This window comes from Centroberyx gerrardi, chromosome 22, assembly GCF_048128805.1.
Source record: "Centroberyx gerrardi isolate f3 chromosome 22, fCenGer3.hap1.cur.20231027, whole genome shotgun sequence".
NCBI lineage: Eukaryota > Metazoa > Chordata > Actinopteri > Beryciformes > Berycidae > Centroberyx > Centroberyx gerrardi.
The window spans coordinates 705,456-724,705 of NC_136018.1; the positions used below are offsets into that span (position 1 = coordinate 705,456).

Genomic DNA, 19,250 nt, shown 5'->3' on the forward strand with positions numbered 1-19,250 from the left:
CTGCGATAATGCAAAAAAGTACTAAGATAGTGTACTAAGGAAATGCACTAAGATAATGTACAATGGTAATGTACTAAGATAGTGTACTAAGGAAATGCACTAAGATAATGTACAATGGTAATGTACTAAGATAATGCAGTAAGATAACGGACTAATGTAATATATTAAGGCAATGAACAATGGTAAGGTACAAAGATAATGTACTAAGATAATGGAGTAAGGTAATGAAATAAGGTGATGACTTAACACTTTAGTCAGATAATGAACTAAGGAAATGTACTAAGATAATGGAGTAAGATATGGAGTAAGGTAATGATGAAACACTTTAATCAGATAATGTACTAAGATAGTGTACTAAGATAATGAACTAATGACATGTACTAAGATATGGAGTAAGGTAATTGAGTAAGGTACTGAACTAAAGTAATGAACTAAGGTAATGTACTCAATGTATTAAGATAATGTACTAAGATAATGGAGTAAGGAAATGTACTAAGATATGGACCAAGGTAAAGAACTAAAGCAATGAGCTTAAGTAATGTACTAAGATAATGTACTAAGATACCAGATTAAGATAATGCACTAAGGAACCCTTTTTCTAGTGCTGAACCTTCAGATGAACCCTGGTCTTCAGGGTGCGGGCAGGAAGCGTTCCCACCTTGAAGACGGTCCCGAAGGCCCCGGACCCCAGCACCCTGATCTTCTTAAACTCCGTCTCCTTCAGGATCCTCAGCAGCGCCTGGTTAGGAGCCTCGCCACTCGGTGTCAGCGGCTCCACCAGCTGCAACACACACACACACGCACACACACGCACACACACACACACACACACACACACACACACAAGATCAGAGGAAACTTGACTGATCCCTGTGGGGGAAATTGGGTTCTTGTGTGTGTCTGTATTGTGTGTGTGTGAGTGTGTGTGTTCTCCCTCTCCCACCTCCCTCTCCTGCAGCAGGCGGCGCAGCGTCCTCTTCCTCCTGATTCGTCGTCGCCGTAGCAACACGAAGACAGCCAATGATAGGATGACAGCAACCAAGAGCCCGCCTACCACGCCCGCCGCCAACATGGAGTGGATGGAAGCCCTGTGAGGACACACAGAGAATAAGATTGTTCTGTGTGAAATTATTATTACACAGAGATATACATTAGAATATTATGTTATTTTCCATAGACTTCCATTCAAATTTAGCATGCTATGGTATAATTCCCATAGACTCCCATTCAAATTTTGCATCCTATGGTTTACTCCCATTATAATGCTATGGTATAATTCCCATAGACTCCCATTCTAATTTAACATGTTAAGGTCGAATTCCCATAGACTTCCATTCAATTTAGCATGCTAAGGTATAATTCCCATAGACTCCCATTCAAATTTTGCATCCTATGGTTTACTCCCATTATAATGCTATGGTATAATTCCCATAGACTTCCATTCTAATTTAGCATGCTAAGGTATAATTCCCATAGACTCCCATTAAAATTGTGCATGCTAAGGTAACTTTGTCAAACACTTTCATTCAAATTTATAATGATAATATTTATAATGATGATAACATTCTCTTAGACTTCCACTCTAATTAGCGTGCTAAAGTGTTATTCTCATGGAGACCATTCTAACTTGTTTTAACTTCCCACCTCTTCTGTTTTTTTTATTACAACCATCGTTAACGTACAGTTTAGTCATCGGCAGACAGACAGACAGACAGACAGACAGATAGACAGACAGACAGACAGACAGACAGATAGACAAATGTAAAAGAAAGTCTTTTAATGCAAAATACAGTTTGCATTAAAAAATGAGATCAGCCAACAGACAGGATTCAAGACAACATCCAAGTTTATTGGGAACACAAACAGTCCTCTAACACCCACAGACTCTACAGACAGTTTGATCCTGTCAGATTGACTCGTCTGTCGAGTCACGAGTCGACGCCCAAAAACTTTAAGAGTTTTGGTACATTTTGTCAGTGGTTTTGGTTTTACCCTGTGCATCCAGACAGTCCCGGACCTGAACACCTGCAGACAAAGAGACACAGAGCTGGTATTAAAACTGGATGAAAATGCATGAAAAGTCATAATTCTCCTTCGGCCCTTTGGTCTTTTAATTTTTCATTGTCTTGTCCTTCTCATTCTCCTGTTCTATTTTCCATAATTTATTAATATTTTAAAGGTTTTATTCTGTCTTATTCATTGATACTATCATTCTTATGTTATTTTGTGTATCTTGTTCGCTATGTAAAGTGTCTTTGAGTATTTAGAAAAGTGCTATCCAAATAACATGTATAATAATAATAATTATTATTATTATTATTATTATTGTTATTATTATTATTATTATTATTATTATAACATATTGTAACATGTAACATTAATCAGAGACATTAGTCACTACTGCAGATTTCCTCAACACCAAATCAACATCATTGTAATCTTCTCAATACTGGAGAACATAATGATGGGTTCTGCCTTTTACAAACAAGGACAGGTGTGAAGTGGCCACTTAAACTCACGTCTGATGAGTGTGTGTGTGTGTGTGTGTGTGTGTCCCACCCCTGTGTGCAGTTGTGGTGGCAGGACTGGCACTGCCCCGTCCGGTCGGGGTATTTCCAGATCAGCGTGTCTCCGTCTCCCGGGACGCCGTGGGGGCAGCGGGGCACGCAGTGGGGGCCATCTTTAAAATGGGCGCACTGGGCACAGTGATCAGGACCCTGAGGGGTGGGGGGGGGGGGGTGGGGGGGGGTCGTTAGAGCTCATTTACTTCTATCTACATCTAGATTACATTTCTGCCAATCACTCTGCAATGCATGCTACATGTAAATAGATTTTTAACATTTACTTGTTTTTCATTGTTTTTAAAATCCAACCTTTACTGTGTCAAACCTAGCCTGACCTGAGCTGCTGTCCTGCTGGATATAAAGCTGTGGATGAGACAGTAAAATGTTTCTGAGGATAATTAGAGCGGAACGTAACGCAGCGCTGAGAGGAAAACACTCGACTCGAGAAAACAGAAAGTTTGGCTTCATGTTTGTTGTGATGGATTCTCTCGCTCTGTGGAAGTTTGTTTTTCATACGAGAGAAGAACGAACGAAGGAGGAAAACGAGGCTGATATTTCATATGCTGACTGTGTGCAGAAACACAGAGGAGGCTGGACCGCTGGGACAAAGTTAAAAAACAGCAGGATTTTTTGGGATATTTTGAAGTTGTCGGCAGCTCGGCCGGTTAAAACCCGCTGCAGTAGAGGCTGGACTGACCGGTCCGCGGCAGGTTTGGTTCCCGCTCTTCACAAGGCATTCTGGGTGACACTCAATGCAGCTGTGGCCGACCAGCACCTCCCTGGGCTCCCTGCAGGGAAACACACACACACACGCACACACACACACACACACACATCAGCTCCAAAACTACAAAACCTCAAAGCTGTTTGGAAGGAAGTTAAAGGGTCGATTGGCATGAAGAGAAGGAAACCGATGATGCCAAAGCAGCACAGCATTTCAAATGACATAAGATTGCAACATGGACTAATAATCATAAATAGTAAAAAACAGTAATCTAATATATATCAACAATCATATCAACCACAACAATATAATCAAAAGCCAGTCAGTAACATTAAGTTGAGTTCAATTCAATTCAACTGACGCATTACTGGACAGAGAAGTTTATTATAATATTTTGAAGAGGGAAATAGACATAAATAGAAAAGGAAAGGAGTGTAAATCTGTAACAGACAATACATTTTCAACTCTGTCTCTCTCCCTCTTTCTCTCTGTCTCTCTCTCTCTCTCTCTCTCTATCAATCAATTTAATTCAATTCAACAAGCTTTATTGGCATGACAGTTGTGTAACAATATTGCTAAATCAAATGTGCACTGATAGTGCTCATCCATAAAAATGAAAGAAAGGTAAAACATAAATTTGTCTCACAAAACATCTCTCTCTCTCTCTGTCTCTCTCTCTCTCCCTCTCTCTCTCTCTCTCTCTCTGTCTCTCTCTCTCTCTCCCTCTCTCTCTCTCTCTCTCTCTCTCTGTCTCTCTCTCTCTCTCACCCCTCCAGCAGGTTGCACAGCGGCACACAGCGTCCCCTGCGGTTGAAGTGCAGGCAGGAGAAACACATGGTGGGCCCCGGACCCCAGCAGCCAGCATCTGTACACTCTGCATCGCAGGTTCGATTCTGTCGCTCTGGAGAGAGAGAGAGAGAGAGAGAGATGATGATATAACCCCAAAATCCACTGTCTTTATGTTATTAAACCTTTCACTTTGAACACGTGTATCCACTTGTTCAGACTGAAAGGTTTAATAAACATAAAGAAAAAGATTCACTTCACAACAATTCAGCAGCAGGACTAGTTTTTTATATATAGTCAGAATCTGCTTTGTCGGCGTTCCTTTATGTGCTAGAAGTGATTTTCAGACTGTTCCTCCAGACAACGGCAGTGAATGGAGAGAGAAAAAAATACAATTCTCCAGTCTGCTCTACCGGAGCAACAGATCACAGAATCACTGATTTTGGGGGTTTTATCATGGAGGAAGAGACACAACACAAGACTCTACCAGAGGAACACAGAGCTTTAAGAGAAGAGAAAACCCACTCGGCACTTGTTGCACTCTTGGCATCTTGGTAACAAATGTTTTTCTGTGACAGTCGTGGACAGAGACGCCAAAGATTTAACGAGGTTGTAACAAGTAGTTTGTGATGCTCTGAACAGCACAGCGGTCCATCACTACCAGAGCTACAATCACATGAGAGTTAAAAGGAATGAAACAGGGCCACCAGCTGGCCTGTAGAGGTTACTACCACAGTTCATTCAGACATGCTTCATGGTTCAACAAGGACATACAGCAACGTAGACTGCAACTAAAAACCTGCACAACTTCATCAGATCTAAAGGGATACAGCTGTAGATGCTCTGTCCTGCTAAAGACACAAAAATACGATTTTAAGACTCAAGACTAAAGACTCATTCACAGCCAGCATGTCTTGATCAGTTTATTTTCCTCCTTCAGTTGGTTGGTTTGTCCAGGTAAGAACAATGACCTTTGAACTCTGGTGGCACCAAATAACGGCACCGAGAGTCTCAGTCCTCTAACAAGAGAACTGACACTCCAGCTACAGGAAACCACCTGAAACAGAATGTATGGGTAGAGTATGGGTAGAAGGAGACAGACGCGGTTCATCATGCTTGGAAAGCCTAGCAGAACAAAATAAAGAACAATACTGTCTGTGGGTCCAACAGCTACCGACAATACTGTCTGTGGGTCCAATAAGTACAGACAATACTGTCTGTGGGTCCAACAAGTACAGACAATACTGTCTGTGGGTCCAACAAGTACAGGGAGGAAGAGAGGAGTTATATAGAGGAACAAAATCAATGAACTGAACCCTTAAAGGTCCAGTGCAATTGCATTTCTCAATTTTATGGTATAATCTAACAAAGGGCCTGTTAATGTAAAGTTACCCAAATTATTATAACTGTCAGCATTGTGGAAATTTGAAAAACTCTCCTCTGGTTTCAACAGAATCAAACATATTTAGAATTCCAATACATCTACTTCCTGGTGTAAATGAAGTCAAATGATGTCCGACCCGCACCCCGGTACTCACCGCAGACGTCGGGCTCGGCGTTGTTGCGCACGTTGCTGGTCTGTCCGGCGGACCTGAACATCCGGCTCCACTGGTCCGGCCGGCTGAAGCAGAGCTCAGGATTATCCTTCACCACCACCTTCCCCGCACTCACCTCCCGCAGGGAGCGGAGACCCAGCCAGCGCAGGTGGGGGGCTTTGACCACCACCACACTGTGGTGTCTGGGGGGGGGGGGGGGGAGCATTTAATATGAGTTAAAGTTTATCAAGCATTGTTCATCAAACATTTAACTACTACCAAAATAAAAGTACTGACTGACTGTTGATTTTGAACCACAGTTGCACATGCACTAGAAACTCTCATTGGTCCAACTTCCAAGAACATAGAGGAGGAATACCATTTAGATTTAGATAGTTCCTGTTAGGGAGACCGGATCTACTTTTATTTTGAAATACTAATTTGAGTGTAAACCAAGAATAGAAATGCGCTACAAACTCGTCCAGCTGCATCTGTACTTGGTGAGTAGATTATATTCTGGGGCACTGCAACGCTTGTTTACTTGTTGGATTTTGTTGAAACTTGGGGGAATGATGCATCTCACCACTGTGTTAAGCATTCAAAATGACACTGATCGGCCCAAGAAGAACTATAGTTGCAGCTCAAAACAAGGAGACATATTTGTTCCTGATTGGTCCAGACAACATGTTTACTGCTGCTTGTTTAAAATGAGTTAAAGTTCATTGATAATAATTAATATCTAACTGCTACCACACTGTGGTGGAAGGAGGGCATAGAAAAGATTGCGAAGGACCGTGCATAAAGGCTAATAGCTAAGCTAACCATACCTATGGAGAAGTGTCACCGGTTACCAGTCTCACTTTGCCAGATCTTTCTCCTGCTGAAGGTCACATGACCCACAATGACAAGTGAAGAGGCAGGTAGCAAGTTTACTAGTTTAACAACTTTACTAGTTTAACAAGTTTCTAGTTTAACAAGTTCACTAGTTTAACAAATTTACTAGTTTAACAAGTTTACTAGTTTAACAACTTTACTAGTTTAACAAGTTTACTAGTTTAACAAGTTTACTAGCTTAACAAATTTACTAGTTTAACAAGTTTACTAGTTTAACAACTTTACTAGTTTAACAAGTTTACTAGCTTAACAACTTTACTAGTTTAACAAGTTTACTAGCTTAACAAGTTTACTAGTTTAACAACTTTACTAGTTTAACAAGTTCACTAGCTTAACAACTTTACTAGTTTAACAAGTTCACTAGCTTAACAAGTTTACTAGTTTAACAACTTTACTAGTTTAACAAGTTCACTAGCTTAACAACTTTACTAGTTTAACAAGTTCACTAATTTAACAAGTTCACTAGTTTAACAAGTTTACTAGCTTAACAACTTTACTAGTTTAACAACTTTACTAGTTTAACAAGTTCACTAGTTTAACAACTTTACTAGTTTAACAAGTTCACTAGCTTAACAAGTTTACTAGTTTAACAACTTTACTAGTTTAACAAGTTCACTAGTTTAACAACTTTACTAGTTTAACAAGTTCACTAGCTTAACAAGTTTACTAGTTTAACAACTTTACTAGTTTAACAAGTTCACTAGTTTAACAACTTTACTAGTTTAACAAGTTCACTAGCTTAACAAGTTTACTAGTTTAACAACTTTACTAGTTTAACAAGTTCACTAGCTTAACAACTTTACTAGTTTAACAAGTTCACTAGTTTAACAACTTTACTAGTTTAACAACTTTACTAGTTTAACAAGTTCACTAGCTTAACAAGTTTACTAGTTTAACAACTTTACTAGTTTAACAAGTTCACTAGCTTAACAAGTTTACTAGTTTAACAAGTTCACTAGCTTAACAACTTTACTAGTTTAACAAGTTCACTAGTTTAACAACTTTACTAGTTTAACAAGTTCACTAGTTTAACAAGTTCACTAGTTTAACAACTTTACTCGCTCGCATCATCGATTCCTCCATTATGAGAATGTTTTTCAGGGATGGGAGGGGGAGAGCGCCGCTGTGAGCTGCAGCTAAAAAATGAAAAGCAGCTGGTCGGTCCGAGTTGACAACAAGCTTTAGAAAAGAGGTGAAAACAGCCACACAGCTGGCTGCTGTGTGGCTGTTTGTTTATATCATTACGTCTCAGCACACATTAGTTTGAGGATTGGTTATAGGGTCTGAAATCGCTTATTGCAGGTTTAATAATATTTATTTATTACTCTTCATGGCTTTGACTTCCACCAGACTGTGGTGCCTGGGTGGAACACAGATACACGTTATTTTGAAATCAAAATCTATCCATTTAAATTACAACTACTACTAGACTGTGGTTCCTTGGTAGAATATATTCTACTTTAATCCTATACTTACCTACACTTCAGCCACAACCACATAATTTCCAACTTCTCTATCAATTTAAACAACAATACGCTGATGGGAGGGCCGACACATGACAGCGAATACTTTGTTGAAAGATTTGTTAACGTGGATTAAAGGTGAAGCGGTTCAGACTCACGCGTGAGTCGCTCTTCCTCTGATGATCTGCAGGTTTTCAAACACTGACAGAGAGTCCAGCTGCTCCGGCCAGGACTGGATCAGCAGGAAACCTGGAACGCACGCGCGCGCACACACAAACACACACACACACACACACACACACACACACGTATACACACATCTAAGAATTACTGTACTAAATGCTGTATTAAAATAGATTATTGTTGATTTTCAAAACTCTTTTTATTTAACTAACTCATTGTTCATTGATATATAAAATAGGATTTGGTGATTGCACAAATACATCAGAGATCACCGATTGGCTGAATCCATCTGGTGAAAATTCCATTGCTGATTTTTTGCTGATTTGGGAAGCGGACGCAGGAAGAAAAACAATGCTCAAGTTGATAAAAAATGCGAAGATCCAGATCCTGCTTTTGTGCTGCTGCTTCCAATTGTGATGACTACATGTAAAAATGACTCTTAAAACTGCAATAACAACATTTTCTGACCACTAGAGGGAGACAAAAACTGCAACACATCTGTAAATAAACTCACAGCGAAGCCACTGCAGTACGGAGGCCTACCAAGGACAAACATTACAAAGCGCTGTGCATAAATGCTAACAGCTAAGCTAACCGTACCTATGGAGAAGTCTCACCAGTTACTCGTCTCATTGCCACAATCAATGACAAGTGAAGAGGTAGGTAGCAAGTTTACTAGTTTACCCGCTCACTTCATCGATTCCGCCATTATGAGAAAATGTTCAGGAATGGGAGGGAGGAGCCAAGCTAGTTTAAAAAAACTTGTAGAGCACCGGGAGGGAGGGGGAGGAGCTTCGTTCACGACCAGAATTTGATAACAAGCTTTAGAAAAGAGGAGAAAACAGCAACACAGCTGGATATTGGTTTATATCATTATGTCTCAATGAAATCCCCACACAGTACACATTAGCTTCAGGATTGGTTAGAAGGGCTGATATCGCTTACTGCAGGTTTAAAAGCTACGTTTTGATTCGAGTCATCACGCCTCCTACGCCAACTGTGTGTGTGACGATTAGTAGACAGGAGGTTGTGTCGCTCTTTGTGCTTTTAATGCAAAGAAGACACAACAATGAAAAGTTTATAGGCACATTACAAGTACCCGATAGTAAGGAGGTCAAGGGTCAGAGGTGACCGTAGATTGCTGTGACCGTAACATGATCATGGATGATAGAGTGAAATAAAGGAAAATTAGAACTAAGACTAGAGCAAGAAGGGACTTTTAATTTTACAACAGCCTTAGTCCAATTGCTGTGTGCTCAAACCCAATCAATTGACTAAGAATAAGGCCACTCTCCTTTACTCACCACTTGTCCCTTACATGTTCATCTTATACAGTACACCATCTTATTTCTGCATGTGTTCATGTGGTTATAATTTACCATTGCTATTGTAACATTGCATCACTTACTATCCCGGGGTTTGTTTGTTAGCATTATGTTACAGTTCACATCAAAGCACATGAGTAGGTTAAAGCAAACACACAGCCATACGTTAGTTTCAGTTTTATCTTTATTATGTTGCAGGTTGGAACATCGTTTAATCGTTTGTTCCTTTGTTCATACTTACCATTGTTTGTTCCTTGGTTCAGACCCACCATGCGGGACGACTGTTTGGGAGGGGCCCGCCCAGCATTTCCTGATTTTTATGGTATTGGTGATGTCATGCTGACATCACTGGGCCAAACCAAGTGGAAGGGTTTTCTTTTTGTAGGAATGTTTCTTTTGTTTGTTTGATGCATTCTAAAGTAATGTGTTAGGATTACTTACCTTTTATAGAGCCATTTAGTAATGTAAATGAGCTTGTAAATGAGTCTAAGAATGTTATTTGATTTCCTTGTATTAAGGTTACTGTGTAGGATTAACCTTCAGTGTTATGGTACTGGCTGAAGCAGTCTAGGTGTGAATTGAGCACCTTATATAATCAGATGGGTTTTTGTTTGTTTGATTGATTATGAGTTAATTTTCTGATGTATTTTCTTTGTGTTTTTTTTGTTATTTTGCTACACATGTAATGGAGAGCACTGTAAATACATATTCACCTCTGCGAACTCAAGATGTCTGCCTACCTACCGCCTTCCTTGACATTCGAGCCAGACTACTTTACACAGTGAAGTAAAGTGGAGATGAACTTTGACCTACCGGTGATTTCCTTCACTGTCCTGAAGTACTCCAGTTTAGCCGGGTCCATGGGCGGGATGTTGAAGAACTTGTCCCTGGAACAGCCAATGAAAACACACGTTACTGTCGAGTCTTCCCCTCTCAACCAATCACAGATTACAGGATTTATACTTTTCTAACACCACAGACCGGGGTTTAATAACGTGTATGTTTCAGACGTTTAGCTGATGCCATCGCAAATTGGAATTATAGTTCCAGAAACATTTCTCGGAGACAGGGCTAATCTTATTGGTCGAGTTAAAACTCAGTGGGTGGAGCAAGAAACGAGAAGGTAAGAGAGGAGGAAGCTAATATTATGAAGCCCATAGCGCTCTGCTGCTAACTGAAGAAATACAATCTATCCATACTAAATTATCTAGGTAAGCTAGTTAGCTAGCTGCTGACCTTCAACATCATGATGCCATGGGAGTGAATGAATGAAAAGTCATTGGCATTTATATGTTTTGGCATTTATATTTTTTATTTACAGAGTTCCTTCTGATGAAGGCCATCATGGCCGATACGTCATGTTTCTAATGTAATAGAGTTTATTTTTCTACTGAGCACGTGTCGTACCTAGCCTTTTTTTGGTTTACTTCAGAGTTCCTTCTTTGTCATTCAAGTTTGTCAGTTAGCTAACTTGCACTCTTAGAACCTGAGGTACTTAGGCTCCGCCCACTGAGGTTAAACTCCACCAATCAGATCATTTCTGCCTCCAGAGCAGTTTTGCCTAAAGTTTGTAGAATTGCAAACTGCAGTTCTGTCATCTACCGTGTCGTAAGTAATAATCTGTGACATTTCCCTCTGTCTGTCCTGCTCCTCTCTCTCTCTCTCTCTCTAACTCCACACTGATCCAACCGATATCAGCCCATAAATCTCCTCTGTCTGTTCTGAACAGCCGGTGTCTGGTAGCTCTGTCCTGGTGGTTGTTTCCTAGTGATGCGTTTTACGTTTCCGGTTTGTTTGATTGACAAGAGACAAGTGACGTCTCACCCGCGGAAGGAGGTTTCTATGAGGGAGACGGCTCCGTTGATCTTGGTGCAGTTCCTGAAGGATTCGATGTTGGAGGCGTTGATGGCGAGAGCGCCGGTCAGAGAGCCGACTCCGATCCCGCTACAGGCTGCAGGGCGAGGGAACACATTCATCCATGTTTAAAACTCTGAGGGACGAGTTTACTGAGCGTTAATGTGCGTTAATGTGTCGTGCGTACAAAGTGACGATTCTCTTTGACCCAATTAATATGGAGAGTGCTGTCTGAGAGTGCTGTTGTGATTCCTGCGTGTGGTTTATGTTCTCTGATGTCTTAAATGTTATTGTAGGAGTTGGGAGTTAGGAGTATTGTAAAGGAGTTGGATGTGCTATCTAAACATGATGAAAGTATCAAGAGAAAGAGTGTTTTCCATTTGAGAATCACTCTTTCAAATGTCAGAGGATGAGATTTAAAGACATTACAAATCGTCATATTTTAGTCATATTTTATTTGTTTCAATTAAAAATACAAATATATCTGATATAAAATAATAAAAATAAAATAGTGGAATAGAATAGAATTTGAATAAATGATGTAATAAAATAAAATTAGAATTTGAAATATGATTATTGTAATTATATTCCCCCCCCCCCCCCCCCACCTTTAGGACAGGGTCCGTCACATGTTTTGCAGCGCTGGACTCCGTTCTCCTCCACCTCGTATGTTCCAGCGCTGCAGGTTCGAACACACGCTCCGCCCGTCACCACATAGTTATCTACACCACCAAACACACAGAACATTAGAACATTAGAACATTAGTTCTAATTTTATAATATATATAAATTATAATAATTGTAAAAATAATTTTAGACTCGTAATAAAATAAAAATAATAAAAAAATTAAAATAATCTAAATTCCATTATTTTCAGCACATCACTCATCATCCCTGCAGAGGTGTGACCAAGTCAACTTTGCTCGAGTCCCAAGTCAGTCTCAAGTCTTGAGGCACAAATCTTAATTCAAGTCTCAAGTCTAAATGTAGATTACCAAGTCAAGTCCAAGTCAAGTCCATGTCATTAAAGTCAAGTCTCAAGTCTAAATGTAGAACAGCAAGTCAAGTCAGAACAAATCAAGAGTCCAGTATCAATTTAATATCTTAAAGAAAACTAAATATCTAGGACTTTTCAATGCAATATGGTTTTAATAGGATAAAAACTTGGTAAGAGCATCATGAGTTTGATTTCTATAATCAGTTTCAACTTCAATAAATTCAATCATTCCATACAAATTCAGAAAACAGAATTTAAATTCAGTCGTCCGCTGGAACAAATCTCATCACTTTCAATCTAAGTCATTTACACAAACACAAGATCTCAAGTCAAGACTTTAGAAACCTTTTCAAGTCATCAAAGTACAAGTCAGAGTCAAGTCCCAAGTCACCAGAACCCAAGTCAAGTCCAGTCTCAAGTCTTCTCTTCATGCATCAAGTCGAGTCTCAAGCAATTAAAACAGTGACTCGAGTCCAAGTCATGTGACTCGAGTCCAAGTCATGTGACGATGCAGTTAACTCTTTGTAACAGGTGCAGTCAGACCTAACGAAGGCTCTTATCTTAATAAGTAAAGGTGTTATGAAGTCGTACGTGGGCAGGCCTTGACGCACGTCGCCCCGAACGTGAACTTGGCGTTGGGGTTGACGGCCAGCTGGTGGGTGTTGGGGTTGTAGAGCATCAGAGGAGGACAAGTGTCTTTACAGGTTCCTTCATCGTTAAAGTCCCTGCAGGCCTGGAGACACACACACACACACACACACACACACACACACACACACAAATTGCTGTCATCACCCTTGCTTTTTCTTCCTGAAATAATCATTAAAGGACAGTTCCAACGTGATTGTTTCTGCTCATCTCCTTCATTCCCTTCCTGTTCTCCATCACTGCAGATGGTTTTCCAGCTTTCATCACATCACAGCAGATATTTGATATTTTTCTTTCGTCTTAGTTGTTTTTCACAGTAAATATTCTGAATCAAACTCTGTCTAAATATTCTGAGTTTCTCCCAGTAAAGAAGAGAGCAGCAGTTTAAATCGAGCTTTAATTTCTGTTTCATGTTCCAGACTGGAGCTGGAGGAAGAGTCTTGCTGTGGTTTGTCTGTTGGCTTGACTGGGTTGATTGACAGGAGGCGGGGCCTAACGGAACCACCGAGAATGACAGCTATTGGTTGAAAGATTTATTTTGGAGACAAAAACACGGAAACTGGACATGTAGTGACCCAGAAGCGGTATGTTTGTTTCTAAGCAGAAAGAGGAAATGTAAAAGTTTCCAGCCTGATCTTATTGTTCTGATGCAGATTGTTGTGATGATTATCTCTACTGACTGAATCAGAGGCTCCGGTTGTTTTCTCTGCAGTTTGGAATTTAATGAGAGTTAATGAGGCTGAGAAGTTTGGAAACACTGAAAATGTCAGAATTAACATTAAAGGGATGGAAAATGTAAAAAATGAGCAAAAACGCAAATCAAACCGGAGATTTGGAGGAAGGGATTATAAAATTGAAACTTTAATTACTAAAGGTAATGTAGTAAAGGTAATGCATTAAGGTAACGGTAGTTCAATAAGGTAAAGGACCAAAGTGTGGCAGTGTAACACGCACACACACACACACACACACACACACACGGACCAGGCAGTCGGTGGGTCTGGGCCCGCTGCAGCCCGCAGCACAGTGCTCGTTACAGCAGTCGCTCGGTTTGGGACCTCGACACCTTCTGCTGCACTGCTCCGCACACTGCAGCCTGGTGACTGAGAGAGAGAGAGAGAGAGAGAGAGAGAGAGAGAGGGGGGGGGGGGGAGAGAGAGAGAGAGAGAGAGAGAGAGAGAGAGAGAGAGAGAGAGAGGGGGGGGGGGGAGAGAGAGAGAGAGAGACGGAGAGAGAGAGGGAGACATGTTGTGTATTATGACAAATATTAATATAATGGTGTTTAATATGAATGAAGTGTGTGTGTGTGTGTGTGTGTGTCTGTGTTTTACATGTCTGACAGTGATCTGGTCCTGCTGCCCAACACGAACCGTTAACACACCCTGGATCACACTTCTCACCTGGAAACACACACACACACACACACACACACACACACACACACACACACACACACACATTGGATAAGAGCCTCAGCAGAATGACTTAAGTATAAAATCTGTAGTTATATGTGCAGGTTTTATTCTTCGTACAGTTACGTGCAAAGGTGTCCGTTTTGAAAAGCATGCTGGGATTGCTGGCTTTGTCCAGGATGTCCCACCACTGGATGGTCTCAATGTTACACAGCAAAGGATTGTGGGAAACCTTCACCCCTCCGTTCAGGATCTCTGATGGAGACACATAAAGAAAGATAGTAAGCTGGAAGGATGAGTGTGTGTGTTTATTTGTAGTGCAGAGATGGGACACAAGCAAGTCCCAAGTCATTCCAAGTCAGTCCAAGTCCCAAAAAAGTCCAAAATCACAGTGTCCAAGTCCCAAGTTATGTGGTCCAAGTCACAAGGTCCAAGTCCAAAATCATACAGTCCAAGTCCCAAGTCATAAGGTCCATGTCCCAAGTCATAAAGTCCAAGTCCAAAGCCATAGGGTCCAAATCCCAAGTCATAGGGTCCAAGTCATAAGGTCCAAGTCCAAAATCATACGGTCCAAGTCCCAAGTCATAAGGTCCATGTCACAAGTCATAAAGTCCAAGTCCCAAGCCATAGGGTCCAAGTCCCAAGTCATAAGGTCCAAGTCCAAAATCATAGGGTGCAAGTCCCAAGTCATAAGGTCCATGTCCCAAGTCATAAGGTCGAAGTCTCAAGCCATAGGGTCCAAGTCCCAAGTCATAAGGTCCAAGTCCAAAATCATAGGGTGCAAGTCCCAAGTCATAAGGTCCATGTCCCAAGTCATAAGGTCCAAGTCTCAAGCCATAGGGTCCAAGTCCCAAGTCATAAGGTCAAGTCCAAAGTCATAGGGTCCAATTCCCAAGTCATAAAGTCTAAGTCCCAAGTCATGAGGTCCAAATTCCAAGTCATACGCTCCAAGTCAAGGGAAGCAAGCCAAGTCAGGTCAGATGTGGGCCTGACTTGTATCTTAAGCGGTGAACAGAGAGTGTGGTGCATTCTGAACATTATACTGAATTCACACTGAATGCTGTGTGCTGTGTGCTTAATATTTTATCGGTTACATTTCAAATAAATCAGTTTTGACAAGACGCCAAACTCGCCTCCAACATGGGAAACACACAGAGAGAGAGAACAGTTAATACCGCTGGATCACACTCTGACAGAGTTTTTTGGATGCACAGATAGGCGATGATGTCATCACCCAAAGCCTGGACGGGTGTGGTCTGTTTCCCGACTCTTAAATGGTGTGATGACACCGCCCACCTGGCCCGCTGCCAGTACAGTGAGCGATGACGTCACCACTGCTCTGTAGCTGTGCGAGTGAGTGAGGGAGAGAGTGTAATGGAGTGTGTGTATGTGCGTGTTATGTGTGTGTGTGTGTGTGTGTGTGTGTGTGTGTGTGTACCAGTCAGTCTGCTGAGCTGCAGCTGTCTCAGTCCGCTGGTATAGTTGAGCGTGGTAGACGAGTGGTTCCTGTCGTAGTTCGACATCACCGCCACAGCGTATTGGTTTTCGTAGAGGGTGTGGCCTCGGATCAGCCTCAGATTGACCAATGGGATCGTTGCGGCCTTGTTGAGGGCGATCAGAACGTACCCGCCCACTTCCTGGATGGACTGGAGAGAGAAGAGAGGATAGACGGAAGAATAGATCTCAAAAAATGCACTCCTCCTTCCTTCCTTTCCTTGGCAATCAATTAAGGATGTGCACACACTTGTACATAAACAAGTCCCAAGCAAGTCCAATGTCATACAGTCCAAGTCCCAAGTCATAGGGTCCCTAAATCCCAAGTCATAAGGTCCAAGTCCTATGCAATGAGGTCCATGTCCTAAGTCATGAGGTCCAAGTCCTATATAATGAGGTCCAAGTCCCAAGTCATGAGGTCCAAGTCCCAAGTCATAGGGTCCCTAAATCCCAAGTCATAAGGTCCAAGTCCTATGCAATGAGGTCCGTGTCACAAGTCATGAGGTCCAAGTCCCAAGTTATTTGGCCAAGTCCTAATCAAGTGCAATGTAATACAGTCCAAGTCCCAAGTCACAAGGTCTAAGTCCCAAGTTATGAGGTCCAAGTCCTATGTAATGAGGTCCAACTCCATTGACATAAAAACTCTATTGAAACTAATTCTCTGAAATTCTCTGAAACCATGGGGCGCTAAAACTCTCCAGTGACAGTGAAATTCTCCTCTGAAACAATAGTAGGCCTAATACAATTCATGGGACACCAAAATTCTTACCATTAAAGACATTCTCCATTGAAAACAATGCTAATGGAATTCTCTAAAACAGGATTTAGACAATGGGACATTAAAACTTTTCACTGGCACTAAAACTCTCCGTTGAAAACCAACTACTGATGAATGTCTCTGAAACCATTGAACACCAAAACTAATTTGAACCCAATACTAAAACTTCTCTGAAGCAGCATGTGGGCCATGGGACACAAAAACTCTTTACTGAAAACTAATGCTGATGAAATTTTCTGAAATGCTGTTGAGATCATGGGACACTAAAACTCTCCATTGATGCTAAAACTTTCCATTGAAGCCAATACTAATGAAATTCTCTCAAACCACTAAAACACTAAACACTAAAACTCTCTTTTGAAAACCAGTTCATATGAAGTTCTGGGAAACAGCATTTAGACCATGGGACACTTAAACTCTCCAATGACACCAAAACCCTCCATTGAAAACCAACTACTGATGAATTTCTCTGAAACCATGGGACATAAAAACTAATTTGAGCTCAATACTACAAATTCTCTCAAGCCGCATTTAGTCCATGGGACACTAAAACTCTCCATTGAAGCCAATACTAATGACATTCTCTGAAACCACAGGACACTAAAACTCTCCTTTGAAAACCAATTCCAATGAAATTCTCTGAAACAGCATTTAGACCATAAAACTCTCCACTGACACCAATACTTATAAAGTTTTCCGAAAACAGCATTTATTTCACAAGGACACTAAAACTCTCTATTGAAACGATGAAAACGAATGAAATTCTCTGAAACACACACACACACACACACACACACACACACACACACACACACCTGGAGGAAGGACAGGTCGTGGTGCTCCTGGGTGTAGGTGACCTCCAGGTTCTCCAGGACGACGGTGCAGTTACTGTACATCCTCACCATGTTGTCATAGTGATCAGCAAACGTCCCGAGCAACGTCAGCTGGTTACTCATACCCTGGCAAACTGATGGAGAGAAAGAGAGAAAGAGAGAGAGAGAGAGAGAGGAAGAAAAAGGGGTTTAGTTACGTAATATTGAATATGTATATGGGTATTGTATGGGATGTATACTGTAGGTATATGGCAGTGTTGTAGTCGAGTCACCAAAAATGGAGCATGGCGTTAGTTCAGGAGGAACACTGTAGTCGTGCCTGATCAGCTATCAGCTGTTTCATCCAAACAACTCTCCAGATGATCAGTACCAGCTGACTCTCAATCACCAATCACATTCAAACAAGTCAATGAGGCGGTTTTTATAATGTGTCAGCTCACACTCTCACTCTGCTGTTCACTCATGCCACTGCTGCCAGAGACCTAAATTTCATTCAGAATGGTTTATTCTGATTCTCATGTCCGGAGGTTACATGAGACATTTTCTGATTACTAGTGGAATAAAAGGCTCCATTTGAACGCAGCTAGTGTGGTGTTGAGATTGCTGGTGTGACTGGGTCCCAACTCTTCAAACACAAGAGTTCAGTGAAGCACGGCAACAGGCAGAAATACATGAAGTGCCGTGACAGGATCGGTCTTACTACAGGACGACAGCGGGGTGAGTGGAGGGGTTTCAGTCACCAAGTTTAGGTGTCAGAAGTCCCTTTCACACATGAAAACCGTAAAAGGAAATTACGTTTAACGGCCGGAGTCTCTGCAGTTTGAAAACACGGCAGGTTAATCTCTCCGTCCGTCCGGACTCCCAGGATCTCTCTGATTTCACCGTCTGTCCAATTCCACTTTTTCCTCAAAAAAGTAAAGCTACAGCCTGTTGTCTAGTGGTTTGTATTCATATTCCTCCAGTTCAACAACAGAGCGTCCTAATGTTGTGCTTGTTCGGTCCGTGTATTTTTTTGAAATTCAAAAAATGAAAAACTAACGGTGATTTGATTTTCATTTCAAAATCTACAAATTAAAAAGAAGGCATTTTTTGTTTGACTGGTCAGAAACGGCAGATAAAACATTTATAAAGGACTTGATTTTCGTTTTCTCCTTTGTAATAAACGGATCGCTGTTCAATTCAGTAATAAGTAAACCTTATTTCTGATAGAAAATATGTTCAAAGACCATTTTACTAATCCACCGTCCTGTCTGGAATAACTTCACCTTTCTGTTCCTGAGTGCTGAGTAGGATTTTTATTCTAGCATGAGTAAATAGGTTTACATTATGTCACCAAATGTAGCCTACAGTAATGTGGAAATAATAATATCGCACATATCGGATCATAAATTAGACCTGCTCATGTGTGATCAATCAACAGGTGCACATGCTACTCTGTCCCAAAACAGGCTTTTTCATTGTTGTTTTTGTGCTATTTTATTTTCTGTTTTACAAAGGAGAAAAGGAAATTCAAGTCCTTTATAAATGTTGATTCTGCCGTTTCTGACTGTTTCTGACCAGGAAAATGAAAAATACCCTCAGCTGCATGTGTGAAAGGGGCTATTCAGGAACAGATCACCACTTCCTCCTTGGTAATGCATCCTTGCTACCGGCCCATGCAGATGAGAGGTTATTCTGTAACAGTGATCTATTGAAAGCAGCTTTCCAGTCTTTCTCCACCCAGCAGGATTAGCAGCAAGGTGTGACTCCATTTGAAAGAG

General features: G+C 41.1%; 1 protein-coding gene across 1 annotated transcript in view; it reads right to left on the reverse strand.

Annotated features, from left to right (window-relative positions):
• The window catches only part of LOC139918625 (melanoma receptor tyrosine-protein kinase-like), a 24,174-nt gene extending 6,550 nt beyond the window's left edge, over nt 1-17,624 (reverse strand). The window contains 17 exon segments of the mRNA XM_078291514.1: nt 659-781; nt 944-1,088; nt 1,993-2,025; nt 2,560-2,717; nt 3,262-3,352; nt 4,057-4,189; nt 5,613-5,812; nt 8,125-8,215; nt 10,288-10,361; nt 11,299-11,425; nt 11,937-12,050; nt 12,917-13,058; nt 13,958-14,076; nt 14,305-14,373; nt 14,506-14,640; nt 15,824-16,031; nt 17,473-17,624. Of these exon segments, the coding sequence (XP_078147640.1) occupies nt 659-781; nt 944-1,088; nt 1,993-2,025; nt 2,560-2,717; nt 3,262-3,352; nt 4,057-4,189; nt 5,613-5,812; nt 8,125-8,215; nt 10,288-10,361; nt 11,299-11,425; nt 11,937-12,050; nt 12,917-13,058; nt 13,958-14,076; nt 14,305-14,373; nt 14,506-14,640; nt 15,824-16,031; nt 17,473-17,613 (2,103 nt within the window). The 5' untranslated portion in view covers nt 17,614-17,624.
• Between the last annotated feature and the right edge of the window lie 1,626 nt (nt 17,625-19,250).